At 50.8% G+C, this 20,054-nt stretch overlaps 1 protein-coding gene across 6 annotated transcripts in view; it reads left to right on the top strand.

Moving 5' to 3' along the window:
• Positions 1-20,054, top strand: part of GOLGA3 (golgin A3) — a 43,800-nt gene that overhangs the window by 3,717 nt on the left and 20,029 nt on the right. For 3 of the 6 annotated variants that reach the window (XM_024739872.1, XM_024739877.1, XM_024739876.1), the window contains exons 2-9: positions 1,952-2,264; positions 4,381-4,623; positions 7,312-7,424; positions 11,729-12,387; positions 12,910-13,021; positions 14,874-15,180; positions 17,402-17,604; positions 19,242-19,379. In XM_024739872.1, the coding sequence (XP_024595640.1) occupies positions 2,132-2,264; positions 4,381-4,623; positions 7,312-7,424; positions 11,729-12,387; positions 12,910-13,021; positions 14,874-15,180; positions 17,402-17,604; positions 19,242-19,379 (1,908 nt within the window). In that variant the 5' untranslated portion in view covers positions 1,952-2,131. Of the gene's footprint in view, positions 1-1,951; positions 2,265-4,380; positions 4,624-7,311; positions 7,425-11,728; positions 12,388-12,909; positions 13,022-14,873; positions 15,181-17,401; positions 17,605-19,241; positions 19,380-20,054 lie in introns of those variants that run through there. The other 3 variants (XM_024739875.1, XM_024739874.1, XM_024739873.1) reach the window with 3 other exon arrangements.

Raw genomic sequence — 20,054 nt, 5'->3', positions numbered from 1 at the left:
GTCAGGTGTGCTCACCGCTTGCCTCGGTGGCGCATTCTCTGTGGCTCCTTGGCCGCCCCTGTGCCCTCCCTCTGGTTGGCACGTTCCGTCTTCCGTAGGTAAGTCCAGTCCCGCTGGCTGTCGCGCTCTTCCTGGTCACTGTCACTGCGTATCAGCCTGTGACCATTCACGTGCAGCTCTCCCAGTTTATACCTCCCAGGGTGTTCTTCGCCCTCACTAGAACTGCGGCTCCCAACTGCGTTTAGTAGAAACAGACTTATTCTGTATTTGACAAGGCATTGTGGATGACCAAGGATGCAAATACTGTCATCGTTTTGTTTTGGAACCACTAGCTTGGTTGGTAAGGGGTAGAACTTGGTGAGGCAGAGATTTAAGTCAGTAGCCTGTGCTGAGCACTGCTCTGTGCAGGGGATGTTCCAGGGGGTAGGGGCAGACTTGGAGTCGTGATTTCTGCATCCAGGATCTTACAGCGTGATGGAAGAGATGGGCACACACACACTGCGGTGTGATATGCTTGCAGGGGGTATCGTGATGGCAGAAGCGAGTGGGCCACGTGCTTTACCTGAGGCCCAGGAGGGACTTGAGAGCAGTGCCTGATGGTAGACATGGAAGGGTCCATGGGGATTTGCCTGGAGTCAAGGAGAGAAGGGCATTGGCAACAGTTACCCATGTTTTCCCACATTTCTATCCGTGGTCCTCTCAAGTACAAACCCTTAGAACTGGCTCTACACTTAATAGTAGACATAGGGAATCCCCTGCTCGTCCAGCGGTTAGGACTGCGCCTTCACTGCCGAGGGCCCAGGAGCTAAGATCCTGCAAGCCGAGAGGCGTGGCCACACACACAAAAAATTGGCCATAGCCTTTTTATATTCGTAACAGCACTGTCATTGATCCATGGTATCGCTGGCCTGTCGGGCGCCAGGTTGCAGAGGGGAATGTGTGGATGATTGGAGCTGTGGGCCAAACACCACTGGGTTCCCATCGCTGGGCCTCACCATGGTGTAGACCCGGTTGTGCCAGCCCCAGGCTGTGTGTTCGTGGGTGACAGGGTGACAGAGGACTGTGGAGAAGCAGGCGCACCTGCCTGTCCAGTGAGAGCCAGCTCCTGCTTAGGCTCTTCAGAAATGTCTATATGGGATTTGTAAGCTGGGGAGGAAAGTCATATAAATTTTTGTCCTGAAACCCGCGATAGTATCCTCATTACGCTTCAAATGTGATAAGCAGTTGCCAGACTTCGGGCAAAGTTTTGCCACCTTAAACTCAGCCTGGCAGGATGGGCTGAAAGATAGCAGATCCTGCGAGAAATGAAGGATGCGTTGGTTACCTGCTGTGACATGCTGTCTCTGCCCCCATCCCGGGACGGCTACTTCCCTCTGTCCTCGCCCCCTGTGCTTTCCTCCAACAGTGTCCGGTTTACCATGTCCCACGCCATCGCGTCTTCCATGTCGCCCTCTGGATCTGAGCTGTGGCCTGGGCACTGACATGCCAGGTCTCCTGGGGCAGGGGCTTGCCCTTTGATCCCTGGGAGCTCTTGGGCCTGTGTGTCCAGTACAGAAGCCACTGGCCACATGTGGCTATTTACACACAAATTAGTTAAATTTAAATAAATACAGACTCAGCTCGTCAGTCACCCAAGGCCCACCCCCAGCTCCGTGGCCACCTCTGCCGATTCTAGCACCGACTGTGGAGCTTCTCACCCTGGCGGGACGGTCTTTAGCCGGCGCCAGTGCAGGCACCATGTAGGGATGGGCCCAGGTGGGGCTGGTTCAGCATTTTATCCTCAAAGCCTAGGATGTTGTAGGTGCTCAAGGATTATTTGTTGAATGAATAAATCTATATTTGTTTATCATACAGATGCAAATTGGGAACCAAATGTTAGTCTTGGAATTGTTACTTCAAGTCTGGCAAACGAAGTTTCATAATACCTTTTTTCTCTTTTTTCTCCTGTCAGGTATCATGATATTACTTGGTTTGATTTCAGGCCATTTGTGAGACTTTAAATCTTCCGAAAATGGCAGTCCTGGTGTGGCCCATCCCAGGAGCTCTCAGCCGTTGCTGATGGCAGAAACCAAGCTCGCTCGCAGTTCACTTGCAGCCCCCGACTGTCAGCCCAGCCCGTGTCACCCTAGCCATGGACGGTGCAGCGGCCGTACAGGAAGGCCTGCTGGAGGACAGACCCGGCAGTGGGATCTCAGCTCGCCCCGAGGCCCCCCCAGAGCCCACTGGCTCCCTGACATCACTGGACCAGTGGGATGAAGCCCAGTGTAAGTCACCAGTTACTCTGTGTGCTGCTGACTTTCTGCCTTCAAACAGGAGAACGTGGGTCAGCGTGCATTTTGGAGGAAGCCTGTGGTGTCTAAGACCGTGATGAACTTTTTAATTCATTCAAAGTGTGTTTTTAGTAATCAGATGAGGGTTTTGTTTTGTTTTGTTTTTTAGTTGATGCCAACCTTGAATCAAGCACCACGCATGTTAAATAGAACGGGAGCTTTGTGGAGCTTTCTGCTCCAGCAGGACAGAGCAGCATGGTTACCGTTAAGGCTTCTGTAGGTCTTCGCTGACACATCACTGTGCCCTGCCTAACATTCTACCTTTTTGGTTGGTTGCCAGAATTTTACTAACTGGGATCCAGAAATGGTCCACTAGTGATCTGAGGATTATTGGATCACATTTGCATGTTAGCTAATGTGTTATTCGTGCATCGGAAGTACAGGGTGAATTACCCACTCCATTCCATGGCCCTTCCTGGTCGGTGTGTGCTTGAAAATCGTTACCATGTGTATTTACTGATTTACTAGCAGAAAGTGCATTCCTGTTCTTGTAAAACAGTGCTCAAGCACCTGAAATTGCTGGTTACTGGTCCTTAAACGCCAGGTGAGGCCAGTGTGGCTCGGCCCGAGACCAAGAGCTCTACAGTGGGACGGCTCCTAGGTCTGCCACTAACAGCAAGGAGCCCTCAAGCAAGATCCTTGATTTATCTCAGTCTCACTCTCCTCTTGAGAAAACGGAAAGATGAATGGTACCTGCATCTCGGGATGGTCGTGAGGGCCCATGTGAAATGCAAGCACCTGGGAAGCACCCGGGAAATGGTGCTGGCCGTGTGTGTGTGTCTTCATCGTTGTTTGTTTATCCATAATTAGGCTTGTGTTTGGAAACAATCAAGTCTTATTATTTATTGGGACTTCTTTTAGGTTTCTTTTAAAGTGCAATGTGATGCTCAAAAAATGACGGTTATGTAAACAGGAAGGTTTAGAGACTCTCCTAGATCCATAAGTAAGCCTGTCAGAAAGCAGAACCGACCCGATTAACTTGGATCTGAGATGCAGGACTCCTCCCCCGACCCCGACCCCAGCAGGAGACTGAAGGGCTGTTTGTGTAAAACAACAGATGGTTGTGTCAGGGTGCTGGTGGGTCTCCCCGCTCTGCTTTGTGTCTGGGGTGCCCCGTTTATATTCTGGTTTTCCTTTCAGAGAGGCATGACAGTAAGTAGCTATGTTAGTTGGGAGTCACATTTCAAGTGACAGAAACCCATTTTAAATTTGCTTGGGCACAGAGGGAACTTCCTGGATGCATACTGGGTACGTCATGAGAGCCAAGTGATGCTGACCCTGTGCGAGGCCGGGGCATTGCAGTGCTGGGGCCCTGGCACCCGCCTGGAAGCCCCTCCACACGTCTCCCTGGCTCTTTGGCTGCCAACTGGCCGGTCTGTCATGGGGAGAGTGCTTGCTTTCTGGTTTCCTTTTGGCACAGAAATAGGTTTCAGTTAGAGCATAAACAAGTCTCCTCGTAACAGTGTTAGTGGAGGAGAGTGAGCTTGGTAGCCGTGTGTAGTCACCACCGGTCAGCTTGGCTTTGTATCCGTCAGGTGTTTGTCAGCCATGAGCACGGACTCTGGGTTCTGTGCTCAGCTTTGCCATACTCATTGTCAGCAGCTATTCTGACTCTGCCTTTGATTTCTCGTTTGGAATCAGCCCGTTGAAAACGTGAGGCTGTGACACGGGTTAGCACTGCTGTTAGCAACGCCTGGTAGAAACATCGTCAACTATGTTTTAAGCACGTATAGGGTTTTTTTGCTATTTTTTAAAAAACAGACTTTCGTGAGATTTCTTGTTGGTCTTGTTTAAATGAAAAGGAAACATTACTACTTAAATTCCACAGCCGTAGCGCGGAGGGTGAGGAGGGCGTCCTGCGGGTGAGCGTGTCAGGCTCTGCGAGGTCGAGTGACTTGTCCCACCTCACCGCCCACAGGAGGGGACGATCCTGCTGTCCTCTCAGAGTGAACAGATCCATGGCATGTGGAGATTGCTCACGTATCTAGATCCCCTCTTGTCCTGCTTGAGTTGTTAAAACCATGATGGCCCAGCACACCCTCTTTTCCAGGTGCCGGTGTCGAGGTGGACAGAGCTTCAGATGAAGGAGGAAGCCAAGGGGACACCTGTCCGAATGGGCCGGCGCCACAGTTCCCAGACCCTCCACTGTCAGTGGGTCCTGAAGCCTCTCCAGGTGTGGCTGATTTCCATGACAACCTAAGGAAGTCTCAGGGGACTAGTGCTGAGGGCAGTGTTAGAAAAGAAGCTTTGCAGTCCCTCAGACTCAGTCTTCCTATGCAAGAAACGCAACTGTGTAAGCATCTTCCCACTGGGTTCTTCCCCCCTCTCCCCCCACCCCAGGGCCCTTGTCACCCGCCATTCTTCAGAGGCACAGGCCCTGCATCCCCCTTCCATTTGCTGTTTTATCACTGTGGTGGGTCGTACATTTAACAGTTAGCTCCATTTCAGAGACAAGATACACTTCATCATGGCCTGATGGTGACTTGGGCTTGAGGCCCAAGTTTAAAGGGCCTGTGCATGCGTGTCTTTTGTCACCCTGGGTGGTGAGCAAGCAGCCAGTGGGGTTTTGATCTTGACAGTTACACTTTTTTTTTTTTTTTTTTTTTGCGGTACGCGGGCCTCTCACTGCTGTGGCCTCTCCCGTTGCGCAGCACAGGCTCCGGACGCACAGGCTCAGTGGTCATGACTCACGGGCCCAGCCGCTCCGCGGCCATGGCATGTGGGATCTTCCCGGACCGGGGCACGAACCTGTGTCCCCTGCATCGGCAGGCGGACTCCCAACCACTGCACCACCAGGGAAGCCCGACAGTTACACTTTGAAGGCTTTCTTTTATGAGTTACTTTAATCAGTGTTCATTTTGTGCAATCCCTGGGGATTCATGGGTGAACAAGTTGCAAACTGGCAGCCTCTGAGCCCTAGAAACCTCCAGGCCTTTTTCTAACATGTAGGTTTGCATTCACAGGCTTGTGTGGTTTTACTTAATGGGATCATTTCACGTGCGCTGTTTCTAAGCCTCACCCTCCCTTTAGTACCTCTTCCCCTCCCCTCCCGTCCAGGTCAGCCACATTCTCACATAGTCCTTTACAGGTGTCTGGAAACAGCAAGGTTTGGGGGTCATTGTTTTTTAAAATGGGGTTAATGTCCCTCACATTATTGTGTGCTTTCCTCACCTAGCTTTATCACGTGGATATTGCCCCACATCAGCTGATCAGCTGATGCAACTCCGTATCTATTCTCTTAAGGCTGGTAGGAGCCCCGCGTGTGGCCGGTAAGAGCCACGTGACCAGTACTGCAGTGAGCATCTCCCCATGCATGTTTGCAGCATTGGTGCTTTCGTTTCTATGGGCTCCACCCTAGAAGCAGAATTCATGGTCAGAAGCAACAGCTGTGTTTACCTCCATCATGTGTGGTCACATTGCCAGGGCGCTGACGCCCTGTGAGAGGACACAGAGGCTGTTTCCTGAGTCTACCAGTCTGATGGGTGTGCTGTGATGCTGCCTTGATAGTTTCACTTGCTGCTCCCACTTCCCTGGTTACTAGAGGGTTCTTCACAGGCATCATTTTGTTAGGGCCACAGCGTACTTTAAACATCTCTGTAAACTAACTGTTAGCATGTCAGCCAAGATGTTGTGTGAAATCCTGGGTCCTGACCTGAGGGGTATGTTAGCTCTGGCCCGAGGTACCCACCCGGCTCGCCTGCCCCCAGCCCAGCCCCGAGGCCATGTCTCTGGTGCTGCGCTTGCTGATCTCGGTTCCCTGCCTGAGGTCACAGCTCCTAGGTCTCTGCTGTCTGGACCACTCAGCGTTGTGAAAAGTATGAGAGACCTCTTGAGTGATGAGTGCACAGTTAGTGACAACACAGCTGAATTCCTAGTGAAATTCAGCGGCAGCTACTTACCTCCTAGAATCCACAGTTGAAGATGCTTCCGCCCATAAAGGGGCTCAGTTACGGCGTTTCTCTGCTCCCGTCAGCCTGCTGTCTGACCCCCCTGGGGAGACCTGGGGCTCTCCTCCCTTTCACTCGCTATTCGGCCCTTTTCTTACCCGAAGTGAAAGGTTTGGATTTTAGATATTTAAAATTTTGTTATTAGCCAGAAAGTTGTCAGAGTAGTTCCACTCCTGTCCTTGAGCAGAGACCCTGGACTGGAGTCGCCTCAGGCAGGAAACTGAGGTGAGGGGCCCAGACATAACTGCATGAAGAAGGCGAGTTCAGCGGCTGTCGTCCCGTCAGGATGGCTTCTCACGTTCCTCTGTACCGTCAGGGAGCGGACATGGAGCTTGGTGAGAACCTCAGAACACTCACACTGGCACCAATTTCAAGTTCAGTTCTTTTGTTACTAAAAGGCACAGGTTGCCCGTGTCCTGTTTTATTTTTTATTTTTTTATTTCAGGCTAAATATATATTAATTTTACTTATTTTTGCTGTGTTGGGTCTTCGTTTCTGTGCGAGGGCTTCCTCTAGCTGTGGCAAGCGGGGGCCACTCTTCATAGCGGTGCACGGGCCTCTCACTATCGCGGCCTCTCTTGTTGCGGAGCACAGGCTCCAGACGCGCAGGCTCAGTAGTTGTGGCTCACGGGCCTAGCTGCTCCGTGGCATATGGGATCCTCCCAGACCAGGGCTCGAACCCTTGTTCCCTGCATTAGCAGGCAGATTCTCAACCACTGCACCACCAGGGAAGCCCCGCCCGTGTCCTGTTTTACCAGCCGGGTGCCCATAGGGGGCGATACACTCGTGGCACGAGCACAGCCCCTGTGCTTGGCCAGTGTGTCTGCCACCAGGTGGGTCCTCTCTGTGGTCAGTGTCCAAGGCTCGCAGTTTTCTCTCCATCTGCAAACACTTCTTTCAAACCAGACAGCCGTGTGTCGTTCAAAGCTAAATCGTATCGGTAATAAAACACAAAACAGCCAGGCTGCCGTTCTGATTGGTCCTCTGTGCCCTGGTGCATTGTGAGTTTCTAAATGGCCATTTCCCCACCTCAGGCTCAACAGAGGCTCCAGTGCCCCTGGAGAAGGAACAGCAGGTCCGACTGCAGGCTCGGAAGCAGCTGGAAGAGCAGCTCAGACAGTACAGGGCGAAGCGCCAGCAGGAAAGAGTGAGTCTCCTTCTCTCGGATGAGCTAGTGGAAAACCTCACGTGTGAAAAACAGCAATTGGTCAGACATAATTCCAGGATCTGCTGTTTATTTCTCTCTCCGGGGGGGTGGGATTCTGTGCTTCTCTGCAAGGATCATTTTTGTCATGTAGTTCCCACCCTTTGGTTCCCACCCCGTCTGGTCCTTCTTCCCTCTAAGGCCGCCTTTAGAAAAGCAGGGGCAACAAATACTTGGGCAGAACTGCTGTCTGTGCTTGAGCGGCCAGTCCTGGGTTTGGCTTGTTTACTGTATACGTGGCACAGTTTCTACTGAACTTTGCTGTACAGTGTTAGAATATGTGCCACGTCCCACACATATGGTAAGTATGTCCATATGCTTTGCTAAAATCAGTTTTGTTCAGGTATGAAACTCTCGTTAGGATACCAATGAAAGCAGTCTTTTTAATCACATCGAGTGACTCTAAGAAAGGGGGGTATGAAGGTTCATTTCACTCTTCATCCAAGTTTTCTGTGGACTTGAAAAATGTCAAATTAAAGGAATTTAAAACTAAACAAACTTAAAAAACGCTTTTGGGGATTGATTTAGTAGTGACAGGTCCTCATCAAGGTTGGCCATTTGTTTTCCCAAGAGAGAACCTTGGCTTTTCGAGCGTCAGGGCTCTGAAGCCAATGTAAACGGACTGGAAGGGACAGCACCAGGCTCTGAACTGACAGAGGCTCCCACCCGGTCAGGGACTTCTAGGGATCTGTCCAGATGGCCTGCCAGAAAACATTACAATGATAGTCAATAGTCAATAGTAATTACGTGTGCTAGGCACTGTGTTAAATTCCCCACGGACTTTATAGTGAGGCTCAGACAGGTAAGGAACTTGCGGTAAAGTAGCAGAGCCAAGATACAGACCAGACAGTGTCTGTGTGCCGAGCTTTTCCACAGCTTACCTCCTAGGGGTTTGCACCGCAAGTCCAAGCTCTGCCTGGGTCATCCAACGTTAGGCAGTTAATGTGTCAGGAGTTCAGTGTGAAGTTTCACATCATTTCCCATCTTTAAAAATTATATGTATGCATATATGTGTATAAAACCTTAGCCTCAGTAAGATAACTTCTGTCCAGCTGCTGGGCTCATCACACACTGGTCTGAGCAACCTGACAGGCCCACTTGCTTGGTCACCCCGCCTTCCCCGCCCCACGCCGCACTAAGGAAGGCAGGCAGCAAGATGCCGGCTACTTTGGCCCCCACCTGTCCCCTGCTCTGGAGACCCTGGGGCAGGGCTGGCTGAGGAGAGTGCAGCCTGGCAGGGGCCGTCCTCATGCAGGTCGGCATCTGGGTGGGCCCTCCCCGTGACCCAGGGGAGCTCAGAGCTGAAGTGACTGCCAGTGCCCCAGGCTGAGCTGGGATTTGAACCTGCCTATCTGAGCACAGAGCTGTGCTCCCCACTGCTGTGCTTGTGACCCGTCAGCATGGCCTGTCGGTTCATGGAGTAGCATAAACCGAGTGAGGTTTTCTTTAAGAGTACAGGTTAGTTCAAAACGGGAGAATCTGTTGATAGAACTTATCATAATGGTCGTTCCATGTGGCAAGACTTAATGACCATCTCAGTAGCTGAAAAGGTATTTGATAAAACTCAGAATTCTCGATTCAAAAAATGCAAAACAGGCAAGCAGAAACAAACTAGGAGTAGAAAGTTACTTATTTAGGAATGTAGTTCAAACCTCATGTTTAAATGGTAGACATGATGGATGAAAGTCCTCCCCTGTTTGAGAGCATCTCCACGCATGTGCCTTCACACAGAGGTGGTGATAATTTTTATGCGGGGGAGCCCCCTCTCTGCACTGCTCTTCACACAACCTTTCTCACTCCCCTGTCCTTAGCTCCTTCTCCATCAACACAGTGGAGGCCCTCCTCATCCTTCGTGACCATGTGTATGTACCAGCATTGCATTAACCAACCCATAGTGATTGACTTTAGGTGGTTTCTAATTTTTTGAAATTGCAAACAGTGTTGCAGGGAATGTTTTGTGTCTTGGTATACTTTTGTGGGTAAATCCTTAACTGTCAAATTATTGGGTAAAAGGCTTTATGTTAGTTGATATATATTGCCCTCCACGTAGGATGGACTGGTTTACATTCCGGTTAGCAGTCTGTAAGATCCTTGGTAGCATTAGAAATAATGAAAATTGAATGTTTGTCCTCTGATAAGTGAAAAAACCCAGTACTTCCTAACAGTCAGCGCCTCTTTGCGTGTTGGCTGTTTGGGTGTCTTTGTCGGTCTTTGTTTTTCTGTTGGTTGTCTTTTTGTTATGTTGGTACTGTATATGAGGAAGTTATCCCCTTCTAGTATTTTTGCAAACACTTTTTTCTTAGTTCGCCGTGACTTCTTTTCTGGCATACTTTTTGCTGCACATCAGTTTTTTTGTTTGTTTGTTTTTGGCTGTGTCGCGCAGCTTGCAGGATCTTAGTTCCCTGACCAGGGATCAAACCCGTGCCCACTGCAGTGGAAGCACAGTCTTTTTTTTTTTAAATTCAATTAAAAATATTTATTTATTTGGCTGTGCCAGGTCTTAGTTGCGGCACATGGGCTCTTCATTGCTGAGTGCAGGCTCTTCGTTGTGGCATGCGGGATCTTTAGTTGCCAAACGCGGGCTCTTTAGTTGTGGCATGTGGGCTCTGAGTTGCAGCATGCAGGACCTAGTTCCCTGACCAGGGATTGAACCCGGGCTCCCTGCATTGGGAGTGCGGAGTCTTAACCACTGGACCCCCAGGGAAGTCCCGGAAGTGCAGTTTTAACCACTGGACCGCCAGGGAATTCCCTGCACATCAGATTTGAATGTTTACAGTCAGAACTTTCAGTTTTTGCTGTTACTTCTTTTGGGGTTCATGTCATATTTGAGAGGATCTCCCCGTTTGAAGGATATAAGTAAATTCACCTCTGTTTTCTTCTTATGCTAAAAGTAAGAGATAGTATAAAAAGTATTAAAAAGTTGTGTTTTTTTCTGTGTAAATCTAATCCACTTGCAATGTTTTGGATGGAGGCAAGAGGTGGGAGTGAGCCTCTTTGTGGACAGCTGGCCAGTTATCTCAAATTGCTTATTTTGTAGTCTGTCTTTTCCCCACTGGTTGGAATGCTACCTTATTGTGGTGCTTCTTAAATATCTATAGACCCCACCTATGCTTGGACCAGTTCCTGGGCTGTGTTCTGTGTCATCAGCCCACCTACTCTTTTCTCATTCTCAGTGGATCTAATTATGGCAGCTTTATAGTGTGTGTTACCATCTGGGAGGCCCGGCATGTCCAACGCACCATGCCCCTAACTCTTCCTTGCTGCTCTGGCTCATTTATCCTTCCTCCTGTATCCCAGCATCGTTTTGAGATGCTCCTCGCCCACCTTGTCCCTTGCCACTTTGGGATTGCGCTAACTTTGTAGAATAACATAGAATATTAATCGTAAGAGAAAGTCATGTTGATTCAGTGCCAAGGAATGGTGTCTCCCCTCATCTCCAGCCTCATTCAAGGCCACTTGGGAAGTTCTGGCTAACATGATGATATGATAAAAAGAAGTAAGAGATATAAATATTGAAAAAATAGGAGAAATGTTATTTGCAGGTGTTGGTAACACCTTGGAAAAATGCTGGAGAACCAACTGAAAAATTGCTGTCATTATAAATTTATAAAAATATAAAATTATTCAAATAATTGGGGTTTAGAAATTGTCAGTTTCAAATACAAATATGAAAAATCAAGTTGTCCTAGTATCACCAGTTATGAAATTAGTGGGAAAAGATAATATTTATAGTATCAACAAAATAACAAAATATCTAAGTATTAAATTTAAATGACAACAAAAATGGTTTAGACTCTAGATAAACACTACATAACTTCCTCTGTCGAAGGTCAGGCAACAGATATAAATAAATGGGGGGAAGTGGCTCATTATCCCCTCAGTAATTATAAATTTAAGGTAGTTCTAATTCAACAGGACTTTTTTCTTAACTTGAAGAAAAATTTCAAGGTTTATGTAAAAGAATTATCATGGGAGAATAGCCAGGAATATTGTGTGAAGCAGGTGTGAGGAGGAAGGACGTGCTGTGGTGGGTGTTTGGAAATGCCGTCGGGTCAGAGTCAGGCATGCGCTTGGCTCTCACCCGAGGCCCCGTGGAGGCAGCAAGTCACAGAGCACGGGAGGCCCGTGCCGCGGCTGCGTGGCAGGGAGCCCTCGTTGCGTAATCGGCGTGGCCTTTCTGGATGGCAATTTCTGAATGCTGCTTGTCAATTTTAAACATAATTTTTGTACTTTCTTTTCCTTCTCAGTCAAGTCAACCTGTAACTAAAACGAGACTTTTTAGCACACTTGATCCTGAACTCATGTTGAACCCAGAAACCTTACCGAGGGCCAGTGCCGTGGCTATGACCAAAGAATATTCCTTCCTGCGCACCAGCGTCCCTCGGGGGCCGAAGGTGGGCAGCTTAGGGCTCCTGGCACATCCTAAGGAGAAAAAAAGTTTCAAATCAAGCAAAATTCGGTCTCTGGCTGATTACAGAACTGAAGATTCAGACGCTCGGAATTCTGGTGGAAATGTTCCGGCTCCGGACTCTGCCAGGGCCTCCCTGGAGCAGAACCGAGGCAGTGGGACGTCAGTGGTGTCTGAGCTCAGCTTGTGTCCCGAGGCCGACGACCGCCTGGAGGATGCGTCCCTGACGGGGGACAATGTGTCCGAGGCTGACGGGACCGAGAGTGACAGCTCCTCCTATAGCAGCGTCTCCGCCCGAGGGACGGCCGGCCTTCCAGTGAACACGGGGGGCGTGCGCCAGGCCCCCTGTGGGGTCAGCAGCCAGGAGATCGCCGCCAGCGCCCTGGGCCAGCTCCCCTCCATCTCGGATGTCCTCCAGGCCGCAGCCGCCGAGCGCCAAGAGCAGAGGCAGAAAGTCAACGGGGAGACGCGGCGCCGGGCCGACAGCATCTGCAGCAGGTGGGTGACGCCGGGCCTGCGAGGCACTGCCTTCCTCTCCGAGTCCCCCCTTGGTCTTTAATGCTTCATTTATATGCACTCTGTCTCTTTGTAAGAAGTGGAATTGGGTCGAATGAGTGATCACCTGCAGTGTTAAGATATTCTGCCTTCCAGGATCTGTGTAGACCTGTCTCTAAAACTGCACAGATGTGATGGGGGCTCATGTCTCCATGAGGACGTTCTGGCCATGTGGTGGCTGAAAAGGCCGTGCTGTGGGCGAGAGTGTATCGGTAGCATTGCCGCTCCGCGGCGTGTGGGATCCTCCCAGACCGGGGCACGAACCCGTGTCCACTGCATCGACAGGCAGACTCTCAACCACTGCGCCACCAGGGAAGCCCCTAAATCTTTTTTACTTACTAATTTTTTTTAAATTGGGGGAGAGGAGCAGAGGGGTGTGGAATTTGGAGAGTATGGATGGTGTAAAGGAAAGACAATGATCGGTCATCTTCCCACCGCCTGATCCTTTGTGCCTTTATCCTCCAGCGTGTCCATGGAAAGCTCTGTTGCTGAAACTCATGATGAAATGTTGCAGGTTCTTAAAGAAAAGATGAGACTCGAAGGACAGCTGGAAGCTTTATCATTAGAGGCTAGTCAGGTAATGGAGATTTGATGGATGTATCGACGTGCCATGTCTTTGAGTCTTTGAGAAGAATGTGCAGCCCCTGTCCGTGCATACAGTTTTACACGTGTCTTTAGGAATGAGCTTCAGCAGCAGCGCAGCAGCCTCGTCTTCTGTAGCTGTACGTGTTTGTCCGCTTGATTTGTCAGCCACAGAAAGAGGTGTGCTGGTTTTCCGCTCCGTGTGGTTTCTCCTTGTATCTCCGTCAGGATCTGCCTGGGAGGCTTCCTAGCTCTGCTGTCAGAGACCTAACAGTCCATGACAATTAAATCTTTGGGGTGGATTTCACCTTCTTCTGGCCTGGTGAAATTGTCATCTTTGCCCCTTAGTACTTCTTTACTTTTTCTGATACGAATTTTGCTTTGTCTGGTTAGCATATGCCTAAAGAATCATTTTCCATCCCTTCATTTTCAGCTTTCCGATCAACAATTAGAGTAGCTCAGTTCAGCTGCCTTTGATCCTCTGCGCTTGGCGGAGACGGGGGAGAGCACACAGCGCTGGGGGGTGTGAGGTCGAGGCAGGGGGCTCTCCCTTCCCCTCAGGAGCCTGCGCTGTGCGGGCGGGGGAGCCGTGCACACGAGAGTGCTTGCTCTGCTGCATGTGCTTCTCACGTCTGATGACTCTTTTGTTCACACGGTCCTGGGACACAGACTCTGTACATAAAACTCTAAACCGAAGAGGTGATTACCGAGGTGTCGGGGTTGATTTTAGTTGCACACGATTTTCACTTTGTCCTCCTGTAGAACGTGACCTCAGCAAGTGCGTGTCCACCTCCCCTGACTTTGACGCCCTGAACAATCGAAGCACCTTAGCTGGCTTTTACTTTACCTTCTTATCCTCCTGGGATTTGATTTGCTCTTCAGCTGTGTCCAAGCCAGATCTTTGTGGATTGTTACGGGTGCAAAACTTTTTGGTATTTCTGTGAATATGCTGATTATACTTATTACAAAATCTTACTGCGTTTGCTCAGTTAACTCACTTTTTTTGGGTATTCTTCTGTTGAATTTATTGTTTGTCTTCACGACATTGGTCTTCTGCTATTGCGTGTTGACGTGCAGCTGTCTGCTCTTCTTTGCATTTTGAAATTGCTATACACACCCTGATAGGCTGACTTCAGGGTGGGTGGGAGGTGCTGATGGGTGGGTAGGGGTCGTGCCCTTTGCTCAGTGTCTGTTCTCAGCTGCCCCTGGGGCCTAGGGCTTCTCGAGGCCCCACCTCTCCTCTCCCTGCTGGGTGCCGCGGACAGTGGTCCCCGCGGCCCTGCCACGTAGCACAGACTGTGCCTCGGGCTGCTCCGTGCCCGGCAGCCCTGGCCGCAGCCCCTCCGAGCCTCTCCTATGTAACGGCACCCTTTCCCCACAGACGTGTTGTGTGGATTTTGTTTTCCGCAGGTGTGACTCTGGCTGCTCTTCATCTTTTAGAGATCCCTCAGCACTCCGGGTGTTCTTACACTGTGTGTTTGTGCGTGCTTGTGCGCTTGTTTGTTTTTTGGACAAATATGTTTTCCAGCGTCCTTGTGGGTGAGTGGGTGCTTGCAGAGCTTTTCCCACGTGCTGTCCTGCCCAGGTGCCACCATGCGGAAAACAGGCAGACTCTGTATTCACCCCTCCTACCTCTTGCGCCTGTTTGGAGAAACCCCTTCTTTTTGGATAACTGTAATGCTAGAGGTGACTGAATGTTTTGGAGAACATGGTGCTTTCCTGTAAAGTTCACCTGTTGGACACGTTTCTCTGTCTCATTGGCTGTGTTTTGGCAGCCCTCTTAATACGCAGGGTGGAAGCGACTTATTTTCCTGAATGTCAGCGTGGCTGTGTGTGGGTCTTTCCAGGCACTTAAAGAAAAGGCCGAGCTGCAAGCGCAGCTGGCCGCCCTGCACACGAAGCTGCGGGCACAGCTGGAGCACAGCCACAGCAGCCAGCAGAGGCAGGACTCGCTCAGTTCGGAGGTGGACACCTTAAAGCAGTCTTGCTGGGACCTCGAGCAGGCAATGAGTGCTCTGCAGAACATGCTGGAAGCCAAGAATGCTAGCCTGGCCTCCTCCAACAGCGACCTGCGGCTGGCAGAGGGGCAGTACCAGAGACTCATGGCCAAAGTGGAGGAGATGCAGAGGGGCATCCTCAGCAAGGACAACACAGGTGAGCATCCCGCGCCTGCATGTCTGTCCCTTCGTCGCGCGCAGGCTCCCAGGGGCTGTGCCCCCGGCAGGGGTTGTCTCGTCTGCTCTGAGGACTGACCTTTGTCACATCAGTGTGCGGGGGGTTATCCTCCCTTCTGATTTATACATGAAGTGTCCACTTGCCTAAAGTAGTGTTGTTTTTGGTTCAGCTTGAGGAACTCTGCACGTTTTTGCATGCACATCAGGGGGGCGGCTTAGGTCTTAGAAATGGACTGTGGACCCCTGACTGTCAGAAGTAATCGTTTCCACTCTTCTGCCTTCTCAGTCCATTGGTGTTTGGGGGCTAGATCTGCCTGCTTATTCCAGAATTGCAGGCGCCATTTAAAATATTTAAAAGCATCACTTGAGTAGTAGATCTTTATTTTCCCTTCCATAATTTCAGGTTTTGGGTCTAGCTGGATCCCCGTGGGAACCCCCTCTGGAACGATAGACAGATGGAACAGTGGAGTCAGGGAACATTGCTGGTGGGCCAGGCACGGCGGACCTGTGTGTCCTTCCCTCTGATGCTTTCTGCTCATCCTGGGGGCGCATACTCCATTCCCAGAGCCCACGCTCCACACACGGCCGGCGCCAAGAAGTGTGGTCTGTGGGCTCACGACATCTCACTGTGCTGACAGGAGGAGGGGGAGAGGGGGTGGGAGAATGGCGCTCAGAGCCCAGGGCGTGTCAGCCCAGACCCTGGTCCTCCAGTGCAGGCTGCAGAGATGACGTTCTTGTCCCCAAGGTCTGGGCGTCTGAGTGGTGTGAGCGGGGTGCGGCGGGGCTTCTGTGAAGGACCACGGTGTCTGCCGACGTGGAGTCTTGGCCGTAAGACTTGTGAGACGAGGTTTCAGATCTGATGAAATAAAGGAAAAGTTACAAACCGCTGTGGCAAAAACTTTATCCGGATCCTGGGGGGGGGAAAGCACCAGCTGAGAAATAAAACAGCCAACTGACTTTAGTCTCTGAGCATTTTATGGTACCCAATCCCTTAAGAAAATTATAAAATCCAAGAAGTTCTGTATTGCTCTGGGTTGCAAGGTGTGGCCAGACCAGAGCTCGGCAGGCAGCAGACTGACCTGCACCCAGCGCAGTGCCAGCCTCCCCACGCCTTGCTGTCGGTGTGTCTGCTGTCTGGGGGATTTGGGGATGCGGGGGAGATGCTCCTGTTGCCATCCTAAAGCCGCATTGCTCTGAACTCTGAGGCACATCTGTCCCCAAGGGTTTCACATCAGGGGTCATGGATCCTATCGTGTTTTTTGGTTCTGTTTTAAATTTTTGGAAACTATCATTAGAATCATAAGTGTTTTCTTAAAATACTTGGTGTAATTTATTTTTTAAATAATTGACTGGTTTTGTTTGTACTATGATTTGGGTTTCTGCTGTGATTTCCTGTCTGCTCCCCTTCCTGCCCTGCCCTCAACAGTGTTGACCAGATCAGCAGACCAGCAGGGTTTAGTGTGTATACCGTTCCTGAGCTTGTTGATGACTCACAGACGTCAGCATGCCGAAGTCTTGAGCCAGAAAGCTCCCATGGCAACGTTGTGGACACACAGTCGATCTCATTGTTTGTAGATTTGCTAATTGTGAATTCTCCAATTCACTAAATGTATTTGTACCCCCACCAGTACTCACAGCTCTTTCTGGTCATTTGCAGATAGGTGCAGAGCAGAGAAGGGTTGCGGTCACCTGATGTGCAAAAAGGCTCAGCCTTCTCGGTTCAGCCCTTGTACCACAAGTGTCCTTTAATGGTCGATTTAGTGCCACGTTTTTTGCATTTTTGTGCTTTTTGGGGTGGTTTTGCTCTTTACGATTAACCCCAAACACTGTGTGGTGTTCCTAAGTGCAGGAAGGCCGTGATGTGCTTTGTGGAGAAAGCATGGGTGATAGACAAGCTTTGCACAGGCACGAGGTACAGCGCTGTTGACTGTCAGTTCAGCGTTAATGAATCCAAAGAATGTGAAGCAAGGTGTCTTTCAGTAGAAGCACACGTAAAACAAGGCTGTGTGTTGATCAGTTGATGAGCAGTGACCAGACCCTAACCGGGATGCCCGGGACCTGTGGCTCGGCACTTGAGGTTGCATATAAGGCGTCGTGCCGAGGAGGAGGGAACCCAGCGTGCGCCGCTGTCTGCGGAGCCGGCTTGACGGGACCTTTGGTGCGGCCGGGCTCCCCTGAGCGTCTCTGCTTGCTTGTTTCAGTGCATGACCTGCGGCAGCAGATGACAGCCTTGCAGAGCCAACTGCAGCAGGTGCAGCTGGAGCGCACTACGCTGACCAGCAAGCTGAAGGCGTCCCAGGCCGAGATTGCATCCCTGCAGAGTGTCCGGCAGTGGTACCAGCAGCAGCTTGCTCTGGCCCAGGAGGCCCGGGTCCGGCTGCAGGGCGAGATGGCCCACATCCAGGTACAGCCCCTGCCGTGGCCAGTGGCTCATGCTGCACATCTGGTGTGGAACACTTGCTTTTTCCCTAAATTGAAGCGACTTTTCTGAGTTTAAACTTCACCCATAGGTTGTTTGAAAATCTGCTGAGCACCCGTCTAGCCCACACCCCACCACATGGGCAGGGAGGCCCTGCGGGGAGGGGTCACCGCCTTCTGTGACCTTCTGACACAGGGAGTTTCACAGCTTCTGCTTGAGCATTTTAAATACTAAAATCCCCCTCTTTGGGACGTCCTGTGTTCCTCGCTCTGAGTCGTACATCCCGTCCCCTCTCTGGGGTCGCCTTTTGTCGTTGGAACCCAGCTGTCAAATCCACACCTGCGGGGGTCTCGGGCCGCTTGCTCCCCGGCTCTCCTGCGCCGTCACCGCCTCCTGTGGTGCGTTTCTTATGTGCACAGAGCGCGGCACACACCACCTCCTGGCAGAGCTCTCCAGCTGCCTGGTCACCAGATCCTCCCAGAGAACACTCATTTCCCATATCCTCGCTTTCTTCCTGTGTTGTTAGGGTACCAGAGTGTCAGCCTCTAATTCTGCGTGAGTGGGAACACTTGTGAGTCCAGGTCTACAGGGTGACTGGGGCCGAGGCGTGCTCTTGGGAGCAGTAGGCAAGATGCTGAAATGCGCTTTGCTCCAAATCTCAGTGTTTGGACTAATTGGTCCGATTGTGAGGGTGCTGATGGTGCCTTGGTCAGCCTGTCTTCTTTTTGAATTTTGCTGTGGGTTTTATTTTATCTCCCCACTTTTTTTTTTATCCAAGTAAAATATTGTACCTTTTTTGTTACAATATTCAAAACATCGAAACTTTACTTCTCAAGTAGAGGATGTAAAGTACTAACTCCACCAAATGCTCCTTTTTAAAAAAATCTAAAGTCTACAAATATACAAAATAGAATTTTATATTTATTTATTTTTGGCTACGTTGGGTCTTCGTTGCTGCATGCAGGCTTTCTCTAGTTGCGGTGATCTGGGGCTACTGTTTGTTGCGGTGCATGGGCTTCTCATTGCGGTGGCTTCTCTTGTTGCGGAGCACGAGCTCTAGGCACGCAGGCTTCAGTAGTTGTGGCTCATGGGCTCCCGAGCGCAGGCTCAGTAGTTGTGGCGCACGGACCTCCGGGGCGGATGCCAGTGCCACTTCCTGGGAGTGGCCAGGGTCAGCCTGGTGCGTGACCAGGACAGTCGGGGACTGAGAGGGCAGGGCCTAAGGTGTGTCTGGCCGTGGGTCAGTTTATCTGATGGGCAGATTCCTGGCTGTCCCTGCCGCCCAGATGAGGCCCCTCACCTCCGGACTCAGGGATGCCCCTTCAGTGGGAACTGTCACGTAGGTCTTACAACAAACCGCACCGTCGTGGGGGTGATGAGCGCTGACTTCTGGGCTGCTGGCTGGCTCCTCTTAAGTACACAGAACACAGATGGCCTGAGTGTCATGGTGGCTGCCAGGAGGGTGGGCAGGGAGGCCCTGCGGGGGTGGTGGTCCTGGGGAGCGGCCCTCCCAGGGGCCAGCGCTGTACAGAGACCCTCACCCTGGTGGCCTCAGGGACTGGCTGGGCTGTGCTTGTGCTTGGAATCTAGCAACCTTCGACTTGTGGTGTTTTTTTTTGAAGATTGGACAGATGAGCCAGGCGGGCCTCCTGGAGCACCTGAAGCTTGAGAATGTGTCCCTGTCCCACCAGCTGACGGAGACCCAGCAGAGGTCGATCAAGGAGAAGGAGCGCATTGCCGCCCAGCTCCAGGGCATCGAGGTGGGGCCGTGCTTCTGGGGCTGCGGGGTGTCAGTGTTGTCTTGGGGTTTGGGGGTTTTGGTTTTTTTTTTTGACATTGATCAAGGTTAGGGAAATATATCAATACATATACCTATACGTAAACATTAGTACTACATACGTGTGTACGTATGCATATCTTTTAAAATACTCCTTTGAACCATGTGCAGTGATTTAAGGTTTCGGGATTCTGTTCCTCGTGTTCCCTGTATGCTTATCCCCTCCCTCATCTCTGCACTCTCAGAGGTAACCTGGGCCTTCCTCTGAACTGCCTAGTTCCGGCCTCAGCCTGTGTTACCATTTCATGCTCCAACAGCCACGTGGACTGGTTAGGACCGTGTCCAGCCGCCTCTGTGGATTATCCCAGGGCAGGGAGATGCAGTGGCTTTGACCTGTGCTCTTTGTCAGCTGTGAGACCCTGGACTTAATATCTTAACTCTCTGGGCTTTGTTCCCTTTTCATTAAATATGGATAATAATACCTACTTAATAGGCTTGTTGGGAAAAGTAAAGAAGAAAAGGGGTACACGGCATCCTGGCATTGTGTACCGAGAACCTCACGGTCACACAGAAGGTTGGTGTTCTGTGACTGTGGTCTCCCGTATCCCCGCTTATCTGCACGTGCTCCTTTGTCCTCACGGATGACGTGGATGATGAA

This window comes from Neophocaena asiaeorientalis, unplaced genomic scaffold (assembly GCF_003031525.2).
Source record: "Neophocaena asiaeorientalis asiaeorientalis breed wild unplaced genomic scaffold, Neophocaena_asiaeorientalis_V1.1 scaffold757, whole genome shotgun sequence".
In the NCBI taxonomy this organism is placed as follows: Eukaryota; Metazoa; Chordata; class Mammalia; order Artiodactyla; family Phocoenidae; genus Neophocaena; species Neophocaena asiaeorientalis.
Note: the sequence above shows the minus strand (reverse complement) of the source record. Positions and strands in the feature narration are given on the sequence as shown.